At 43.3% G+C, this 19,157-nt stretch overlaps 1 protein-coding gene across 9 annotated transcripts in view; it reads left to right on the forward strand.

Moving 5' to 3' along the window:
- Positions 1-19,157, forward strand: part of MYBL2 (MYB proto-oncogene like 2) — a 337,297-nt gene that overhangs the window by 270,668 nt on the left and 47,472 nt on the right. For 8 of the 9 annotated variants that reach the window (XM_069243766.1, XM_069243761.1, XM_069243762.1 and 5 more), the window contains 2 exons: positions 1,981-2,097; positions 10,609-10,752. In XM_069243766.1, the coding sequence (XP_069099867.1) occupies positions 1,981-2,097; positions 10,609-10,752 (261 nt within the window). The remainder of the gene's footprint in view (positions 1-1,980; positions 2,098-10,608; positions 10,753-19,157) is intronic. The other variant, XM_069243768.1, reaches the window with a different exon arrangement.

Raw genomic sequence — 19,157 nt, forward strand, 5'->3', positions numbered from 1 at the left:
TCAACCAAAGCATTCAACTACCAGTATTCTTCAAAGAACCGCAAATACAAAAGTAAAGGGCCGTGCACACTTTAGATGTAAGGAGAGCTTTGAGTTACTATTTACAAGAAGCTAAACTGTTTTGCAAGGGAACCCAATTATTCGTCTCCTACAGAAAATCAACCAAGAGTTCTCTAGTAACAAAGGGAACAATTGCACAGTGGATTGTAGAAACAATACACATCAGCTGCTGAACCGCAGGGAAGACACTTAAATCATGTCCTAAATCTCACTTGGCAAGAAAAATGGGTGCAACTCTAGCATTCCTAGCAGACATACCCATAGACACCATCTGTGAAGCAGCAATGTGGGCCTCCCCTCACACATTTACAAAACATTGCTATGTGGACATAAAAATTAACATAGAAGCGCAAGTGGGACAAAAAGTACTGCAGAACCAGTTTGCAAACTCTTCTTCATTTCATCCCAGCCAGCACAAAGAAAGAGATACTGATACATAATCTGATGCACAGCATGTGAATCCCGAAAAGGATTCATGCTGCAAATTAAAATGGTTACTCACTAGTAGTAGTTTTACAGCCTGAAGTTTTCTGGATTTATATGCGACCCACCCACCTTCCCAGAAATGGGAATCAATGCAATCAGGTGGAGAAGGGGGGGGAGGAAGAAAAATGGACTAGAAGCAATATCTCCAAGCCAGAAAAAAAAAATCCGAAGAGGACTATCACGCACAGGAACATCTGGGGCTCTGTCTGACGTCACACAGGACGGACTTTCTACCAAATGGTGGTGTAAGACTCCCACAACACAAAAACGAGCATTTGCAATGCAATGAGTCTCGCATTTGTTTGAGTTAGTTTATTAGCATTGTAAATTTCCTAACTGAACCTTTCTTGCCACATAAATTGAAAATGAAAAGTAAAACATTTGACGTAAGGGAGCCGATTCAATGCACCATGGCCGCCATAAGCATGAGCTCGAAGGAGAGACACAAAAGGAAAAAAAAATCCTTGCAGTCACTCATATTGGCAAACTTATAATTATCCATGTAACCGGGTCGATAGCCAAGACGGTAACAAAACTGCCCCAAGGAGGGACAAACGTAAAGCATTTACACATTTTTGAAAGGCACACCCATGAGCAAGTTATAGTGATGGGCGTTCAGTGGGTGTGGTGAAAAGCCAACAGATAGATTACAACACGTCAGAGCACTTGTGCGCTCGACCTACAGAATAAAATGGAAACACAAACAATTCCGAACCCAACCTCTTGATGACGGAATAATGCACAGCAAGTGAATCCAGAAAATACTTCAGGCTGCAAAACTACGCCAACTGGTAAGTAACCATTTTGTTCTTGTGCATTATTAAACGGCAAAATCAAAGATTTAAAGGAGCCAGGAGGAAAGAAGAGAACTCTTTTTGTGAAAAAAAAAAATATCTAATGGTTTTCTCACAGATGCAGTGACGAAAATGTAACCTCTGCGTTCTGTGGGGTAAAGGCATGAGAACTGAGGTGACTAGCTGTGGCGGTGTGTTAAAAGGACACTATAGTTTTATTTAAGGACACTTTTGAAGGAGTGAAAGCACCAGGACATGTTGCCCATGGAATTAGACCTGCCAGAAAACAAAAATAAGAACTTGAAGAAGTTGATTGATATATATATATATATATATATATATATATCAATCAAATATATAATGTTACTTTACAAGGTAACAATGGTTGGCAAAACAGTAAATGGAAAGAAAGTATATAAGGGTTGCAATTTTATCTTTGGCTAGCTATCCGTCAATTATAATTGAGTCATGAAGTGTGAACTATATCAGCCTGAGGAAGCTCTGTATTCGTATACTAATTTATGTTCACATTTCAAGGTCATTCTTACTTGAAATTTCTACCCCAGTTATGTGAAAAGAGACACCTGTTTTCCAACAAGATTTCTGTTTTTCTCTACTTTTCTTTCTGCCTACCTCACAGCTCCACCGAAGCCCTGTCAAGAAGGTGAGGAAGTCTCTAGCTCTAGATGTTGTAGATAAGGAGCTTAAGCCAGTGGTGCTGACCACACAGATGCCAATCAGCTCCCAGAATGCACAGGTGAGTTGAAGTGACACACTCGTAGGAACCAGGGCCTTTTAAATGTAATCAACAGTACCTGTATGGCAAATAACTTGAATTTTGCATTACATGATTTTGTTTCATATTTTGCCTGTTGGAGAACAGTACAAGCGACAAATGTCTCTTTCGAGACATTGTGCTCAAACTGACGTTTAATTGGTGTCCTTTGTGACTTTCTTTTTTACACGGGGTATCCCTCACAATCCTAACATGCCTCCCATTCAAGGTTCAATCTAGATGATGATAAAGGAAGGTTGGAGAGGACCTCCACCCCAGGATAACCTAAAAACTGAATACCTGCACCAGGGTAACCGGATGCAGAGGGCAGAAGGGATTCTCTCTGAAGTCAGTAGCTGCCTCTGAATGTCCAGCTGCTGTCACGACCTGTGAACCAGGCCGGTGTAACCCAGGGATGGATTCCAGACATGGAGGACCTGCAAGGGAAGAGGACAGAGTCCAGCACCCTTGCAGGTGGCAATGCCCACCCTCCTGAAGATGAAGTCCCTGCAACTCGGTGGTAAGAGAAGTCCAGCTGTGGAGTCCAGGATCTACAGAGGATGCCAGGAGTCGCAAATAAGCTGTCCTTTGACTGTCACTAGAATGCAGGAGGTCAGTGATCAGCCAGGTCACCAACAAGCACTGGCAAATGCAAGCAGGAGCTGCAGGAATATTTGCAAAGTTTTGGGGACCAGAGGGAGTCAGGGCTGGTCCTCAGTATGCAGGAAGGACAACAGAAGTTGATGGAGCCCCCACGACTGATCCACAGACGATGGACAGGGAGGCATAAGGAGGCCTTACCAGCACAACAAAACAGAAGTCCCACGTCGCAGGGTTTGAAGGACAGGGGCTGATCTTAGAGTTGCAGAGTGCTGGAGGATAGGGCTTCTTGGTACCTATAGGTCTCCTGTAGGAAGAGTTAATAAGCCTTGGCAAGTGCAACAGGTGCGGTGGACAGGGGCAGAGGAAGCCACAGACTCACCACCTGTGAAGCAGTCTCTTCAGTTGTCTGTGGGACGGCAGACCCCACCAGCTGGTCGACATTGTCTTGATGTGCCTGCTGATGCAGTGGAATGACTCCTTTACTCCAAGGGAGTTTCCTTCGTGTTTCCAGGTGCAGAGTCCTTGTGACCCTGGAGGATGCACAGCCTTGGATGTTGCAGAATTTGTGCAAGATCCGGAGAAACAATGTTGCAGCGGGCGCCTTCCCACCAGAGGCAGCAAAGATAGACTTGTTCTGTTCCAAAGCAGAGCAGCAGGCCAAGAGAAGAGGATGTCTTGCAAAGAGTTCTTTGGAGCCTTGCTCGATGAATCTTAGGACCCGCCCACGGGGAGAGCCCTTGAATAACCCTAAAAGGGGGTTGGTCAGTCTCAAGTGACCCACCTATCAGAGTGGGTCAGGGACGTCATCTACTTGGCCTAACCAGTCAGATGCTCCCAGGTACCTCTGCCCATCTTGTTTCCAAGATGGCAGAATCAAGTGGCCACTCGGCAGAGCGCTGTGAACCTCCCTAGGGAAGGAGCTGGACAAGGGGGGTGGTCACACCCCATCCTTTGTGTAGTTTTGTACCAGAGCGCGAACATGGGTTCCTGAACTGGTGCAAACCAGATTATGCAAGGAGGGCACCAAATGTGCCCTTCAAAGAAGTCTGGTGGCGCTCAGAGGCTACCCCAGCCCTTGGACACCTAATACACTGGGGAAGGTGGTCACACCTCTCGCTTTCAGGAAATCCTTTGTTCTGCCTCTCTGGCTAGCACAGCGTGGACTGGCAGCTAGACCAAGTAAGGCTGCACAGACAGAACTGAGGGAGCCTCTAAGGAACCCCCAGAGTACCTGGTATCATGGAACTAACACTGGAAACAGTGTATTTGCATGATTCCAACATGTTTGATACCAAACATGCCTAGGTTCGGAGAAGCCATTATGTAGTTGGACCACTCGTGTTGACTAGTATCCACCACATACACTAAGATGGCATCCCCGCACTTACAAAGCCCAAGAAATGTAGTCCGGGATTTGTAGGGACACCTCGGACCATGCTGGGGTACCCTCACACTTAGAGGCATGCACCCTGCCCTTGAGCTGAAGGGCCTACGAGAAGGGGACTTAAAATGTCTGACCAGGTTCAGTAATGAAAGGGTGCATGCACCATTTCACTCTGGCTTCACTGGCAGGCCTGCAGACATAGTTTGCATGGGCTCCCATAGGTGCCGTCCGACATTTCACATAACAAGGCAAAACCGTAGAGAGAGTTTGAAATAATATACTTTGTATTAGACAAACTTGTTCTAATAATCATCCACTAAATGAGTTAAAAACACCTTCAAGCAGTGTACATTCCTCGCATGCTGGGGTGTTTATGTATCAAAGTTGATGTCTGCATCAGTGCTAGAAAGATTACAATGAAAATGTGTAAGAGAAGCATTGCAGTCTTAATATCTCCTCACTCATGTCTGTAATCCTTTACCATGTCTGGCTGGACCAATTTGCCTACAAAATCGCTAATCTATAATGGATATTATCCTGCAAGCGCGCCATTGGATCTAACTCCAGTGGGCACCCAGCACGATAAATAGTCTAGTTAGACCAGGTCAACGCATCCTGTACTTTGCAATGATTGCACCTGATGTGTGTCATTTGTGGGGCCTAGTGTGCTGATACTGCATAAAATCCACAAGTTAGGCAATAATAATAAATCTCCCTGCATACGATATTCCATGAATATTCACTACTATATGGACACACCCTCCATTAATGGATATCTTCTGCCATGCATCAAATGTGACAGCCAGAAATAGTTGCAGCATTAATCATACCCCTCCAGTTTGCTGTTCGTGACTCTGTGTGCAGTAAATGCACTGTTTGCTTGCTGTAACAGTTCGTGGGTCTATCGATTCCCTGCATCTGAAGGCAGTCAGATCACAGGATTCCCCACAAAGAGAATGCTCTTATTTCCCCGCAGTCCTTCTTGAAACACTAGACTGTTAACCACGGGTCATATTGAGTGTATGTTTTTTGCTGCTGCGGAGCATCACCTATAAATGTACGTTGTAGCCTTGGTGTCTGTATCTGTATTGCCAATTTTGTAGTCTAACAGATTGAATTAGAATGCTGAATCCTTTATCAGATGTTTGCCAGTTGTACAAATACAGATTGTGAATATTTGTTATCATGGTCGCATGCAATACTAATCAAGAGGGCCATAACCCAGCTGGTAATAGTTTCAATGCCAGTGGCCGCTCATAGAGTGCTGGAAATCTGCTGTTCCCTGATGTTTGCCCATAGTACAATGTGCATATATATATATTGTGAATATTAATGATCAAGGTTGCATGTAAAATCTATTCAAGGGGAGCATAACACGAGTTAGTCATAGTTTCATTACCAGTAGCACCTCATACTGGTCATGGGAAACGCATTCCAAACCCACAGCTTATAATCATAGTATCAGTGTGACTAGGTAGACAAATGAGAAGGTGCCTTATGCTTATGTGAGATTTTTCAGCTTATTTTGTAACTCAGTTGTTTATATTAGTTTCCTATGGGCCCAACACTACATCCTAGTAGTAACAAGTTATCCAAACAATCTTGTCAAATGTGGAAAACAAAGACTGCAAGTTCACAGGTACTAGTTATTTAAGTCAGGGTAGCTGCAATCCCTGCGAGTTCACACACATCATTTAATCTCTTCTCTTTTTCTATGCTTTTAAGACGATCCATCCATCAGCATTCCCTGGTTGCCTTTAGATATCCCAGATTTCCACCTCTTGTGCCCAATTTCACTGTTTCCAAAACTTACCAAAGTAGCATGTCCTCTGTGTGGTTCACCTCATTATAGTGTCTTACCAGAGAGGTGTTCCATCAGTTTGCATCTGATGCTGGCAAATACTGTTTCACCATTTGGGTCGTTTGGCCAACCTACATTAGTTCACATGGTCACATAATAATGTATGCCACGTTCTTACTGTTTCATTTAGTCAACACTTCCTTGTATGCTGTTACCCACCACTTCAGTCATCTTGGGGTCATGTGTGGATTTGCATACTACACAGTTGCCACATCGGAAGTGATCAGTGGCAGTCCACAGGCCTGAGTTATAGTCTCTGCTCTCACCTGTTCTCTATAGGCCCTCACTACGTACACTATAAAATCCTTGTTCCTTCTGTAAGCATATAGGGGACACCCTCCATCTCCATTCTGAAGCCATGGTCTAGTAATGACTTTACTTAGTTACTTATTTGACCAAATGTGGACACTATGATTGTGCATTGTTTGTTCTTATTGCTGTTCTGTCTGGGTATGAGGAAAGTTTCCTGTGGTCAGTACCAGGTGTATTTTAATGCTCTACACCCTATGGTTCTGAGGTATCCTCTCTGTCAGTAAGTGGTGAGCAACTTTGCTCCCCTAAAGTAGTCATTTCTATGTGAACAGCTCCACCTAATCTGAAGGAATTGGCTGTATGGTTATCACGTAGTGCTCTAGGGTGTAAGCTGTCATAAGCTAGTAATTAATTTTTGTCTGGAGGCTCCCAGTAGAATGTTGTGTACATCTTATCATTCTCATGTTTAACTAGAATGTCTAGATAATTGATTTGTCTGCATGTGAATTTTAAGTCTGGATCCTGTGCATTAAGCCATGTTACAAGATTCGTAAGATCTGTCTTGTATCTTTCCCATATCATGAACACATCACCTGTTTATTGTTTCCAAGACAGAAGGTGCTTTCTGTCTGTGGATTCAAGTAAGGACGGTAATATTCTCAAAGTCTGCTATCACCAGATTCACTATACTTGGGGCAAAACAAGCTCCCATAGCTACACCCTTCTCATTAAATACTCATCCTTGAACAGAAAATAGTTCTTTATCCATTGGGATATTGTTTTGCCAAATCTGGTCCTAATGTTTTCCTTATAGTTTCAAGGGCTTTTGTCTGTGGTATGTTGGCGTACAATGATTCTATATCAAGTGTTACCAGAATTTGGGTCATTTTGTATTGAAATCACTATCCTCAATCAGGTTTATAAAATCCATACTATCTTTGACATAAGGCACAATATTAGGGACATAGTCCAGCTTCATTCCCAAACTTTTTAATTGTGGAGTATCAAAGCCACTTTAGAATTGGGCAGTATTGCAGCATGCCACCAATGTTTCATTACCACAGAACAGTAAGACCTCTCTGATACCACTGTGCGCTATACTCAGAACATTTTCCTCCATAGGCTGACAGTCTGCTGACCTTCAGTTCCAGGAGTACGCAATAGTTCTGCCATGAGGTAGTAGTTCCTTCTAACCCCTTTAACTGGGAGGTCTTATATTGTGAGCAGTAAATGAAGACAATATGGCATACTCTTGATGTAAGACGTTCTCTGTGATTTTCTCTTTTGTTTTTTTGAAGGACCTCCTCATTGTATCTGTTAATCATTATCATCTGGTGGATCAGGCGTAGGAAAAAAATCCCCCAGAACAAGATGGATTACATTATGCAGACTTGAATCAGAAAGATAAATTTTTCAACACAACTTTGGCACTTTACTGGGACATACTCCATTTTTACTATTTTTTGTGCTTTCAGCCTCCCTCCAGTTTGTGACAGAAAGGAGTGTGAAACCAATGCTGGATTCGGGCAGCTATGCATTTCTGAAAAGTAGTCATAATTCTGAACTCAGCAAGGGGACATTTGTGTAGATTCTTGAAGGTTTTTCTACAGAAAGTAACTTCGAAAATGAAGAAAAATATTGAAATTGAGGTGGAAAAAAAAACATTTCCGTCCACGTTTTCATCTGTAACTTTTTCCAGCTATGACAGATTTTTGAAAGAAATATACCGCTACGTCTGCTAGACTCTTCTGGTTGTGGGATGTATAGGGCTTGTAGGTTCATGAAGAACCCTAGGTACCCAGAGCCAATAAATGAGCTGCACCTTGCAATGGGTTTTCATTGTATACCGCTATACAGCAATTCATTTGGTGAAATATAAAGAGTGAAACAATAGGCATCAAGGAACTCTTTGTATTTCCAAAATGGGCACAAGATAAGATGTTGAGAAGCAGTGGTTACTTGCACATCTCTGAATTCACCATGTGAATTACATGGTATTTCTCAAATAGACTTCTTTATACACACTTTCATACATTAGGAAGGATAAAATGTAGAGAAAGACAAAGGCCAATAACACTTGTTCTTCTTTTCTGTGTTCCCCCAAGTCTTCCGATAAAAATGGTACCTCACTTGTATGGGTAGACCTAGTGCCTGCGACTGGAAACACAACATATACACATCACATTTTTACGTTGAAATCTGATGATTTTTTGGGAAAGTGCCTAGCTGTGGATTTTGGCCTCTAGCTCAGCCTGCACCTAGGGAAACCTAGCAAACCTGTGCAGGATGGGGTGACTTGTGGGGCTCTCACCAGGTTATATTGCCCAGAATCCTTTGCAAACCTCAATTTGGCCCAAAAAAACATTTTCCTCACATTTCGGTGATGGAAAGTTCTGGAATCGGAGAGGAGCCACAAACTTCCTTCCACCCAGCATTCCCCCAAGTCTCCCGATAAAAATGGTACCTCACTTGTGTGGGTAGGCCTAGTGCCCGCAACAGGAAATGCCCCAAAACACAACATGGACATATCAAAATTATCTATTACAAAACTACCTTTTTTGTAAGGGGGGCACCCGTGTTTTTGGTCCTGGGCTCAGCAGCAATTCAGGGAAACCTACCAAACCCAGACATTTCTGAAAACTAGGCACCTGATGGAGTCCAGGGAGGTGTAACTTGCGTGGATCCGCCAGTGTTTTCTTACCAGAATCCTCTGCAAACCTCAAATTTAGCAAAACATCACATACTCCTCACATTTCTGTGTGGGATCACCACACTGGCATAAATTTCCTACCACTCAACGTTCCCCTCAGTCTCCCAATAGAAGTGATACTTCACTTCTGTTGGTGGACCAAGTGCCTGTGATAGGGAAGGGCCAAAAACATGTCGAAATTGAGAGGGAACCAAAGCGGATCCAGAAGATCAGTTTGAAGAAAAACTGTCTGTAGGCTGACAAGTGGAGCAAAATTCTTATCAGTATAGATGCGACTATGCTAGGTGGCAGGAATTTTGTGGACTCCTGCAAATTCAAGAAGGTTCCATTACAAAAATGTAGGGAAAATGCATGTTTTCAAGCGAAGTTGTGGATAAGAAAATGGTGTGGGGTGCATGTGAAGAACCCCACCCTGGACTCAACCAGATGTTTAGTTTTCAGGTGTGTGTAGGTCTGGTAGATTTTTCTAGGTGGCAGCGTCCCAAAGCCTTAAAAAGTGCAGCTGCTCATCATTTCAAGTTGGGCGATATTGAGAGTTGGCCATACTCCCTTGGCCCAAATGTAAAATCAAAACTCAAAATTATCAAATGTCCTTTTGCTTGCCATTGGGATAGGATCCTTTAGTTTGTGTGTGTGTGGGGGGGGGGGGTGAACTGAAAGACTGTTACCCCCCTCAGTTGGGGTTGAGAGCATCACCATTCCCATACTGGTTGGCAGCTCCCACCCCTCTATTTATTTCTCTTCTCAATCCCTGGCATCTAGTTGGCGTCCTGGCCCCCAGGGAGTGGATTGGGGTGATTGCCCCCCATCTGCCCACCGGTGGGCAGAACACCTTTGTCCCCATTTATTTAGGGTGGGGGTATGGCCAAATCCCAACCTTCTTTTGGAAAAGAAAACAAAAACTTCCCTGGTGTCTAGTGGGCTTTCTGACAATGGGGAGTGATTTCCCCCCCCAATCCAAACACACACATTAATCCCTGGTGCCTAAGTGGTTTCTGCCCCCCTTGGGGCAAATGGACCTAACAGAAATAGGCCGAAATGGCCTAATATAAATGCCCAGTCCCCCATTCCAGCCACCCAACCCATCTCCCCCCCCCCCCCCCCCCCCCCTTGCCTAAGATGGTCTCTCCCCTATGAAAAAAAAACTGGTATCTAGTGGTGTCTGCCCCCCATGGGGCACATTGGCCTAATTAAAATAGCCATTCTGCCACTAAGGTGGGCAGAAATGGCCTAAAAATATTTTGGCCTCTGGGAGCAAGAATGCTCAGAAACGTATCAAAGGAAAGAAAAAACATTTCCTTTGATGTCTCTCCGATCTTATTATTACCTATTCCACACAAACTATACTCTTTTCTAGTGTGGCCCTTAAGTTATAGGTTTCAAATTCTTTTATCATTGGGCATATAATCTATCTGCATCTGGGTATCTGCAATTAAAAAAAGTATCAAGAGGCAGCCAACTAATGATTTTGTGGAAATATATTCAGATTCATTGATTCGATTGTCTAAATCCCTCTCCTTCCAAAGTCACTTGAACTTGTAATAACTGAATTTACTGTGTCTGTGTAGCATAGATCTCGTAGACGCTGCCTTTGCACTGTGAACCACGTTGGTAATAGACCCGTTCAGAAGATGCACATTCTCAAAAAAAAACTAAAATTGTTACTTTTTTTCTCTTGTACAGTGTGACAGCCTTCTTAATAATTCATTGAATGAGTCCTCATGCAGCATGAAAGAGGAGAACAGTTTGCTCAACAGAGGATTCATGCAGGCCCGGAGTGACCACGTCTCAAAATTTAGCTATCAGAAGTTTTTGGATCCTACACCGGTAAGTGAAATGCAGCAGTTATTTGATAATGGCTTCACATGTATTGTCGATTTTGCGGACAACCCGGATATTGTTTGTATAACTTCTGCTGTTTCTTTCCTTTAATTTAATTCTGATTTGCGTTGTTTGACAACATTAGAAATTTGTTCTGAATAAGTGCTGATGTGAAAATGCCAGAGCCTCTGGTATGTCATGCAGATGCCCTTTGTTCCTTGCAAACAACCCGTGGTAGCTGTGGGTGAACTTGAATAGTGGTAAACCAAAACCAATAATGCTTTCATTCGTTCTAATTGGCATTCCGGACATGGGATTGAGACTCTTCAATTTTTATGTTTTTTTAAATATTTTATGTCGCAGAACAAGTCAGTAAAGTGCAGCTTTTCAAACATGTCCTTCGTTTTCTTTTTTACGCTTTTAATGAAAATTCCAGTGGATTGACCTTTAAAATAGAAAATGTTTTTACCCTAATAAAGTATCATAAGGCAAGCCATTTCAGTTCAGTTAAAAATATAATTGAGAACAATACATATGGTGTCAAATAACACAGCTAAGAAGTAAAAAATGTTTAATGTAGTAACTTTGTGTGGTTGAACGTGTTGCTATTTGCTGACTTTGCATGTAGAATATATTGTTAGCCTGACTACAGTTTCAATCTTGCAGTGACTAACATTTGGCACACCCTTCACTGCTTCTCTTAAGTCACAGTAAAAATGATGAATTTTGTTCTTGAATTGAATTACTCTTAATTGAATACGTCACCAAATCACTGTGGGCAATTCATTTTCTCTGTTGCAAATTTGGTGCTTTCCCCATTTGAAGACTAGTTCTACAGATGTTTTGGGACCTCCGACCAAACCCCCCTTTTCACAAGGCTAGTACATCCAGTCACAGTGATGGATCACACTGCATTATTCTGTCCCCAGTGTTCTGCTCAGCGTCCATCCCTCCTTTTTTTTTTTTCCTCCATCCATGAGTTGACGCCGGACTATATTTAGTCTACTTTTGGATGGGTTTGTTCTCTAGTGTCTCTACACTGTTTCTTTTTACACTTTCTCTTTATTTCTCCCTTCAGTTGTTTTTATTTTGTGTAGACCAAAACTTAATTGGCTTAATGCATGTAATTAGTCATTTCTACTCAAAGTTTTGAAGGCTGTACCAGGCAGTAGCGCTTCGTAGCATGGTGCTAGTGAATGCAGTCATGGTTTTTCAGCATGATGTGCAACCTGAATCCTTTGCTGGATTCACATGCTTTACATTACTCCGCCAGCTAGTGGTTTCGTCCAGCATTTATCTGCCATCTAGTGGTTGGATCCCGAATGTCTTTCTTAGTTTTCTTGTTCGGGGTTCTCAACAATCATTGGTTGGTTTGCCCATCCCATGTATGACGTCAGATGGTGCCCCGAATGTTCCTGTGCATAAGGGCCAATTTGTACTCGTTTTCCTCTCCTTTTCCCACCTGGTTGCATGATCTCCTATTTCTGGGGAGTTGGTTGGGTCGCATGTGAATCCTGAAAACACTTCAGGATGCAAAACTCCTCCTACTGGTAAGTAACCCTTTCGTTTTGCAGTCTGAATCCTTTTCTGGATTCACATGCTTTTCCTTAGAGTATGTGGCGGTATCCCCTCCCTTGGGTTGGTTAGGGTAAAATGAGGTAGAGTTTGCAAACAGGTGCTGTTGTACTTTTTGTCCCACTTCTGCCTCTCTGTTCATTTAAAAGCCCACACAGTAATGTTTTGTGAATGTGTGAGGGTTTGCCCATGTTGCTGCTGCACGCTTTGTCTCCATGGGTATGTTCTGCTAGGAAAGCTAATATTGCGCCCTTTGTCCATGTTGAGTGTTCCCTTAGGCGTGTGGGTAGCGTCATCCCCACCCCCTGAGTAGCACGTTTGTAATGTTTCTGCACTCCATCTTGAGTTTGTTCCCTTTGTTATTGGTGACCCTTTGGTTTGGCCGATTGAGGGGCTATCAAGTTAGGATTCACCCCTCATTATCTGGCTTTTTCAAGTACCTTGTGTATTAAGGGGGATCAATGGAAAAGTGTAAGCCTATCTCCCTGACCAGGTTAGTGACCGGTCATTCCCTTCTGACTGCTGATGTAGAAACCTGGAGGCGAAGATTTGGCATTTGGTGTTTTCTGCTGTTGGGAACAGATCTTTTATCAGGCTTCCTCAGACCTTGATTATCCTCTGAAGTATTTCTTGCTTCAACTCCCATTCGTGCCAGCTGTTTTCCGGTATGTCTGCCTCAGTGTTTTCCATCCCTGGTAGGTGGACGATGGAGAGATTAATCATACTCTTTGAAATTGCCCATTGCCATATCTCATGCAATAGTTTGTTCAATGTGAATGACTTTGTGTCTCCCTGTTTTTTCAGATAGAACATGGTTAGTGTATTGTATGTTTGTATTTGCACGGTTTCCCCCGTGATGTGTGTTTGGAAGCTGTTATGGGCTAGAAAAACTGTCTTCATCTCCAGGAAGTTATGTTTCAACGCATATGCGTTGTTGCCATATTTTCGAGTTACCCAAGCGTGCATCCACCCCTCGGGGGTTGCATCTGCTGAGAGGGTCACTGATGGAATTGGTGCTACCACCCGAAGTACTTGCCTTGGTCTGGAATCTTTGCTGGGGTGACATAAACAAACTTTGGCTCCAAAAATGAGGCTGTAGGGGAAACATGACCATGATTAAGAGTACAGTCTAAGATCTGATTGAATGTGCCTATTGTGCTTTTCTGGGCTTTGTCCAAGGCCTTAGAAAATGTGTTGGTCGACAGCGAGCTAGTCGACCTGGATCTAGAACGGTGATGAGTCCGTACTATAGATATCATTTCCCTCACCCCACAATATACTTTGTGTGCATGAGACCACATTTATTGCATGACCTAGAGTTTTGCTGGGGGACTTAGGCACCACAAACACACCTCGTTGGTGCTTGAAATAGACCTATACTTATGGGAAGCCTAGCACTGCTTAAACCTAGATTTCCTGGGAGGTGTCATCCTTTCAGCACAGCAATTTTTTTGAATTATGTGTAAAGGTGAGCTCTCCAGCCTGTGTTGAAGGGTCAGGAAAAGAAGATATTGGTGTGCCAAACATGGCGCTTAGAGCGTCCAGGCTGGTACACAGCGTCGTTGCAAATCTATCTGTGCAGAAGTGCTCCTTTGACTTCTCCCTATCAAGTGTTTTGCAATACATGGGGAGCTTAACCTGCACTACTAATTACCCCACATACCACATCACTCACATCATCTATCTCCAGCCCACGAGAGGATACTTGCGAGGCCTGCAGATCCTTCCGCTCGAAAAAGACTCTGCGAGACCGAAGTGCGCGAAGGTTAGAGATGGCATCCAGAAGCACCAAACACCTCGATGCAGAAGAAGAGGAGGAGATGATGCACACCGCAGTCTCCGTCCGGGGTTCCGACTCGGAGCACGAGTCTGACAAGACAGACCAATAACAGCGGGCCAGCACGTGAGTACGCTTGCCCCGACCCAATCCAAACCTAAACACAAGGCCTTGGGGACACCACTGCCAGAAGGCAATGGCTCCACCCGTAAGAAAACTACTGGTTACATAGCAACATCTTAGGCACCGAGAACGGCCACACCACCGAAGCATTTGGACTCGAGCCGAAGCACAGGCTCTGAAATCCTCAAGGACCGACACATCAAGTCGAAGCCCCGAAGATCTCTCTCGGAACCGAGGCCAACAACTACTCCAGGCCTTTCGATCCTGAGGAAACTGGCTTCGGAGCCGAAAAAACACACATATACAGAGGACATTTACTTTCCAAGCCATTGAAAGAAAGCCATAGATTTGCGGGAGAACTTCCGCAAATGGAGGAATTTGACGAAAAACAGGCCAGAATCCAAATTCATAAAGACAATCGCGAAATCCTCACTGCACCTCCTCTAAAAATAGAGGAAGCTGGCCTTTCAAGGACATTTGGACACTGACAAGCCACCGGCTAAAGTGCCAAAACCGAGACACAAATCTCCGCCGCCTCAGTTCTCACCTCAACAGTCTCTTCCTCATTCTCCTCACCTAACTGTCTTCCCACCTATTACCCCCACTGCACAGTCTCCAGTACACTCTGCACAGTCATACCAGGATGATACTGACCCATGGGACCTTTATGATGATCCCATTTCTGACAATAGTCCAGAGTGCTATCCGTCAAAGCCATCACCCCCAGAGGATAGCACCTCATATACGCAGTTTCTAGCTAGGACAGCGTCATATCATAGCTAGGACAGCGTCATATCATAACACAGACCTTCTTGAGGATGATTTTTTATTTAATATGTTGTCCTCAACTCACGCTACCTACCAGAGTCTACCCATGCTTTCTGGCATGTTAAAACATGCACATCAAATCTTTCAGGAACCAATTAAAGCAAGAGTGATCACTCCTAGGGTAGAAAAGAAATACAAGCCACCTCCTTCAGACCCAGCTTTTATTACCCAACAGCTACTTCCAGATTCCGTAGTGGTCAGCGCAGCAAGGAAGAGGGCTAACTCCCAGTTGTCTGGGGACGCTCCCCCACCAGATAAAGAAAGTAAAAAATTTGATGTTGCTGGTAAAAGGGTAGCATCACAAGCAGCTAATCAATGGCGTATAGCCAATTCCCAAGCGCTAATGGCCAGACACCACAGGGCACACTGGGACGAGATGAAAGACATTATCCAGCATCTCCCCAAAGATCAACAGAAAAGAGCCCAGTAAATAGTAGAGGAGGGACAGTCCATTACCAACAGTCAGATCAGGTCGCCGTTAGACTCCGCAGACACAGCCGCAAGAACTATTAATACGGCTGTCACCATTAGGTGACACGCATGGCTTAGGTCGTCAGGCTTTAAACCTGAAATCCAGCAGGCTGTTCTTAACATGCCTTAAAAGGAACACCAACTATTTGGCACGCAGGTTGATACAGCCATTAAGAAAATGAAAAAAGACGCCGACACTGCCAAAGCTATGGGGGCAGGGCGCTTTACTCAACTCAATACAGAGGCTCATGTCGAAAGCCTCAATATAGGGGAGGCTTTAGACCCCAAACATCTGAGCCATCTACCTCGCAATTCAAAGCCTCTTACCAGACACAATACCAGAGAGGGGGGGTTTCGGGGAACCTACAGAGGATAATTTCCCTGATCTAGAGGAAAATATCACCCCTGAAAGCAACCCATGCATACCAAACAGTGACTTCAACCACATCTTCCCTCACCACACTTTCCCTGGGAGGAAGACTGCAAAAGTTCCACACAGACTGATTACCCATCACAACAGACAATTGTGTCTTATCCATTATCCAGCATGGTTACAACGACAAGATTTTATGGCAACACTGGATCTAAAAGATGCGTATTTTCACATACCCATCCATCCAGCGCACAGAAAATATCTCAGGTTTGTAATACAAGGAAAACATTACCCGTTCAAAGTGTTACCTTTTGGGATAACAACAGCTTCCAGGGTATTTACAAAATGCCTTGCCGTAGTCGCAGCCTACATAAGAAAACAACATATCCATGTCTTTCCATATCTCGACGACTGGCTAATAAAAGCCAACAGTCAAACACAGTGCCAATACCATACACGTTATGTAATAAACACCCTACACACAATAGGGTTCTCAATAAGCTACCAAAAATCACACCTACAACAAGCGCAGGTTCAACAGTATTTAGGAGCCACATTAAACATCCAAAGAGCACTTGCAAGCCCAAGTCCACAAAGGGTACAATCATTCCACAACATATTACCACGAATCCAGCCAAACCAACAGTACACAGTCAAATTTGCCATGAAACTGTTGGGCATGATGGCATCATGCATCGCCATTGTCCCAAATGCAAGACTAAACATGCGACCCTCACAACAGTGACTTGCAAAACAATGGTCACAGGCCCATAGTCATCTTCAAGATCTAGTGTTGATAGACCGCCAAACACACATCTAGCTTCAGTGGTGGAATTACACAACTTTAAACAAAGGGTGGCCATTTCAGGACCCTTTGCCTCACGCCATTCTCACAACAGGTGCATCAATGATTGGATGGGGAGCACATCTCAACAATCACAACATTCAGGGACAATGGGACACCAAACACAAGCAACTTCACATAAATCACTTAGAACTGCCAGCGGTATTCCTAGCACTAAAAGCCTTTCAACTCTTCTTGTTCACAAACACATTCTCATCAAAACAGACAATATGATGACAATGTACTACCTGAACAAACAGGGAGGAACCCACTCATCACAACTTTGTCTTCTAGCGCAAAACGTTTGGCATTGGGCAATTCACAACAACATTCACCCTGTAGCACAGTATATTCCAGGGATTCACAATCAATTAGCAGACGGTCTCATCCGGGATCATCAGCAAACACGAGTGGGAAATTCACCCCCAAGTACTTCACAAGTACTTTCGCCAATGGGGAACACCAGACATAGATCTGTTGACCACCAGCCAGAACGCAAAATGCCAAAACTTCGCATCCAGTTACCCACACCCTCTCTCCAAGGGCAATGCTCTGTGGATCAACTGGTCAGGGATATTTGCTTACGCTTTTACCCCTCATTCCATTTCTGGTCAACAAACTGCGTCAAAACAAACTGATACTTATAGCGCCAACGTGGGCATGTGAAACTTGGTACACAACACTGTTAGACCTGTCACTAGTACCACACATCAAACTACCAAACAGCCCGGATCTGTTAACACAAAACAACTGATCAGGCACCGCATTCTAGCAATACTCAATCTAGCAATCTGGCTCCTGAAGTCTTAGAGTTTGGATATCTACATCTTCCACCAGAATGTATGGAAGTAATCAAACAAGCAAGAAAACCCACTACCAGGCAGTGCTAGGCAACAAATGGAAAAGGTTTGTCTTTTACTGCCAATCCAAACACATAACACCTCTTTCTGCATCCATACAAGACATTGTAAGTTAATTACTTCATCTACAAAAAGCTAATTTAGCTTTTTCATCCATTAAAATACATCTCACAGCTATTTCAGCCTATTTACAAAATATTCAAAACAAGTCTCTGTTTGGAGTGCCTGTCATCACACCCTTCATGGAAGGGTTAAAACGAATCATACCTACAAGAACACCACCAGTACCTTCATGGAATCTCAATATTGTCCTCACATGGGTCCACCGTTTGAACCCATGCATTTGTGTCAAATTCAATATCTAACGTGGAAAGTAGCATTCCTCGTTGCAATCACTTAATTACGAAGAGTTAGTGAAATACAAGCATTCACTATTGAACAACCCTTTATACAAGTACACAAACAAAAGGTTGTACTTCACACAAACCCAAAATTCCTACCTAAAGTCATCTCACTGTTCATTTAAATCAAACAGTGGAACTTCCAGTTTTCTTCCCACAGCCAGACTCAGTAGCAGAAAGAGCGCTCCATACATTAGACCAGAGGTTCCCAATCCTGACTGTCAGAACAGTTAACACAAACTGAGCAACTCAGAAATAAAAACAGAGGCACATGTTGGACTTAAGTATGTACGGTGTCACTTTTAAGGAAATTGTGGTATTGTTTTAATAATATATTTTATTTAATCCTGAAGGGCACTGTTTTTAGTCTTGTTAATGTTAGTTGGTGGGAGACTTTTTAACATCTCTTGTAGTGTATGAATAAGTTCTTATAACTATGATAGTATGCAACATGTTTAATGCATAAATGTGTTTTTACTTTTTTGATATGGAGTTATGTGGACCTCCATCGGAGTTTTGTGCCATAATAAGAACTGAATTGACACAAACTGTGACACACGACTATAGTGAGAAGGAATCAGAAACTGCAGACAAATACTGAGGTCTGAGACAGGAGAGTGCAATGACTCCATCAGACACAAGAGGAGACAGAAGCAAAGTTAAGATAATGGTGGCTGCTGGGACATTTAGTAAAGTACTTGAAAGTGAAATATAGTAGAGCTGATTAGTGGATCTGCATTCTTATATATCAAAAGTAACACCTTGACAACTAGAATGACTTGAAGGAGCTCACTGTGCTGGAGGCAATTTTTATGGAACAACATACTTTTAAAGAAAATCATTATGCAGACCACAGTGCTGAAGAGCATTGTTTCTGTCTTAACCAATGAAAGTTTATTTTATTAAACAACTGTTATATTATTTTTATTTTGCTACATCTATGATTATAATACCTTCATAGTTCCTACCAAGTGTTTTTGAGGGAACAAAATGGAAGAACTCCAGAGGCCGGGCTTACAAGCCCCCCATCCCCCACTAGCCAAAACAAAAATAACACAGTGGGGAGCCGCAGCCAACTGCCAATAGGTCACGGGAGCCATGGGGCGAAAACGTTTGGGGACCACTGCATTAGACATTAAAAGATCTTCAATGTATTACA

This window comes from Pleurodeles waltl, chromosome 7, assembly GCF_031143425.1.
Source record: "Pleurodeles waltl isolate 20211129_DDA chromosome 7, aPleWal1.hap1.20221129, whole genome shotgun sequence".
NCBI classification, from domain to species: domain Eukaryota; kingdom Metazoa; phylum Chordata; class Amphibia; order Caudata; family Salamandridae; genus Pleurodeles; species Pleurodeles waltl.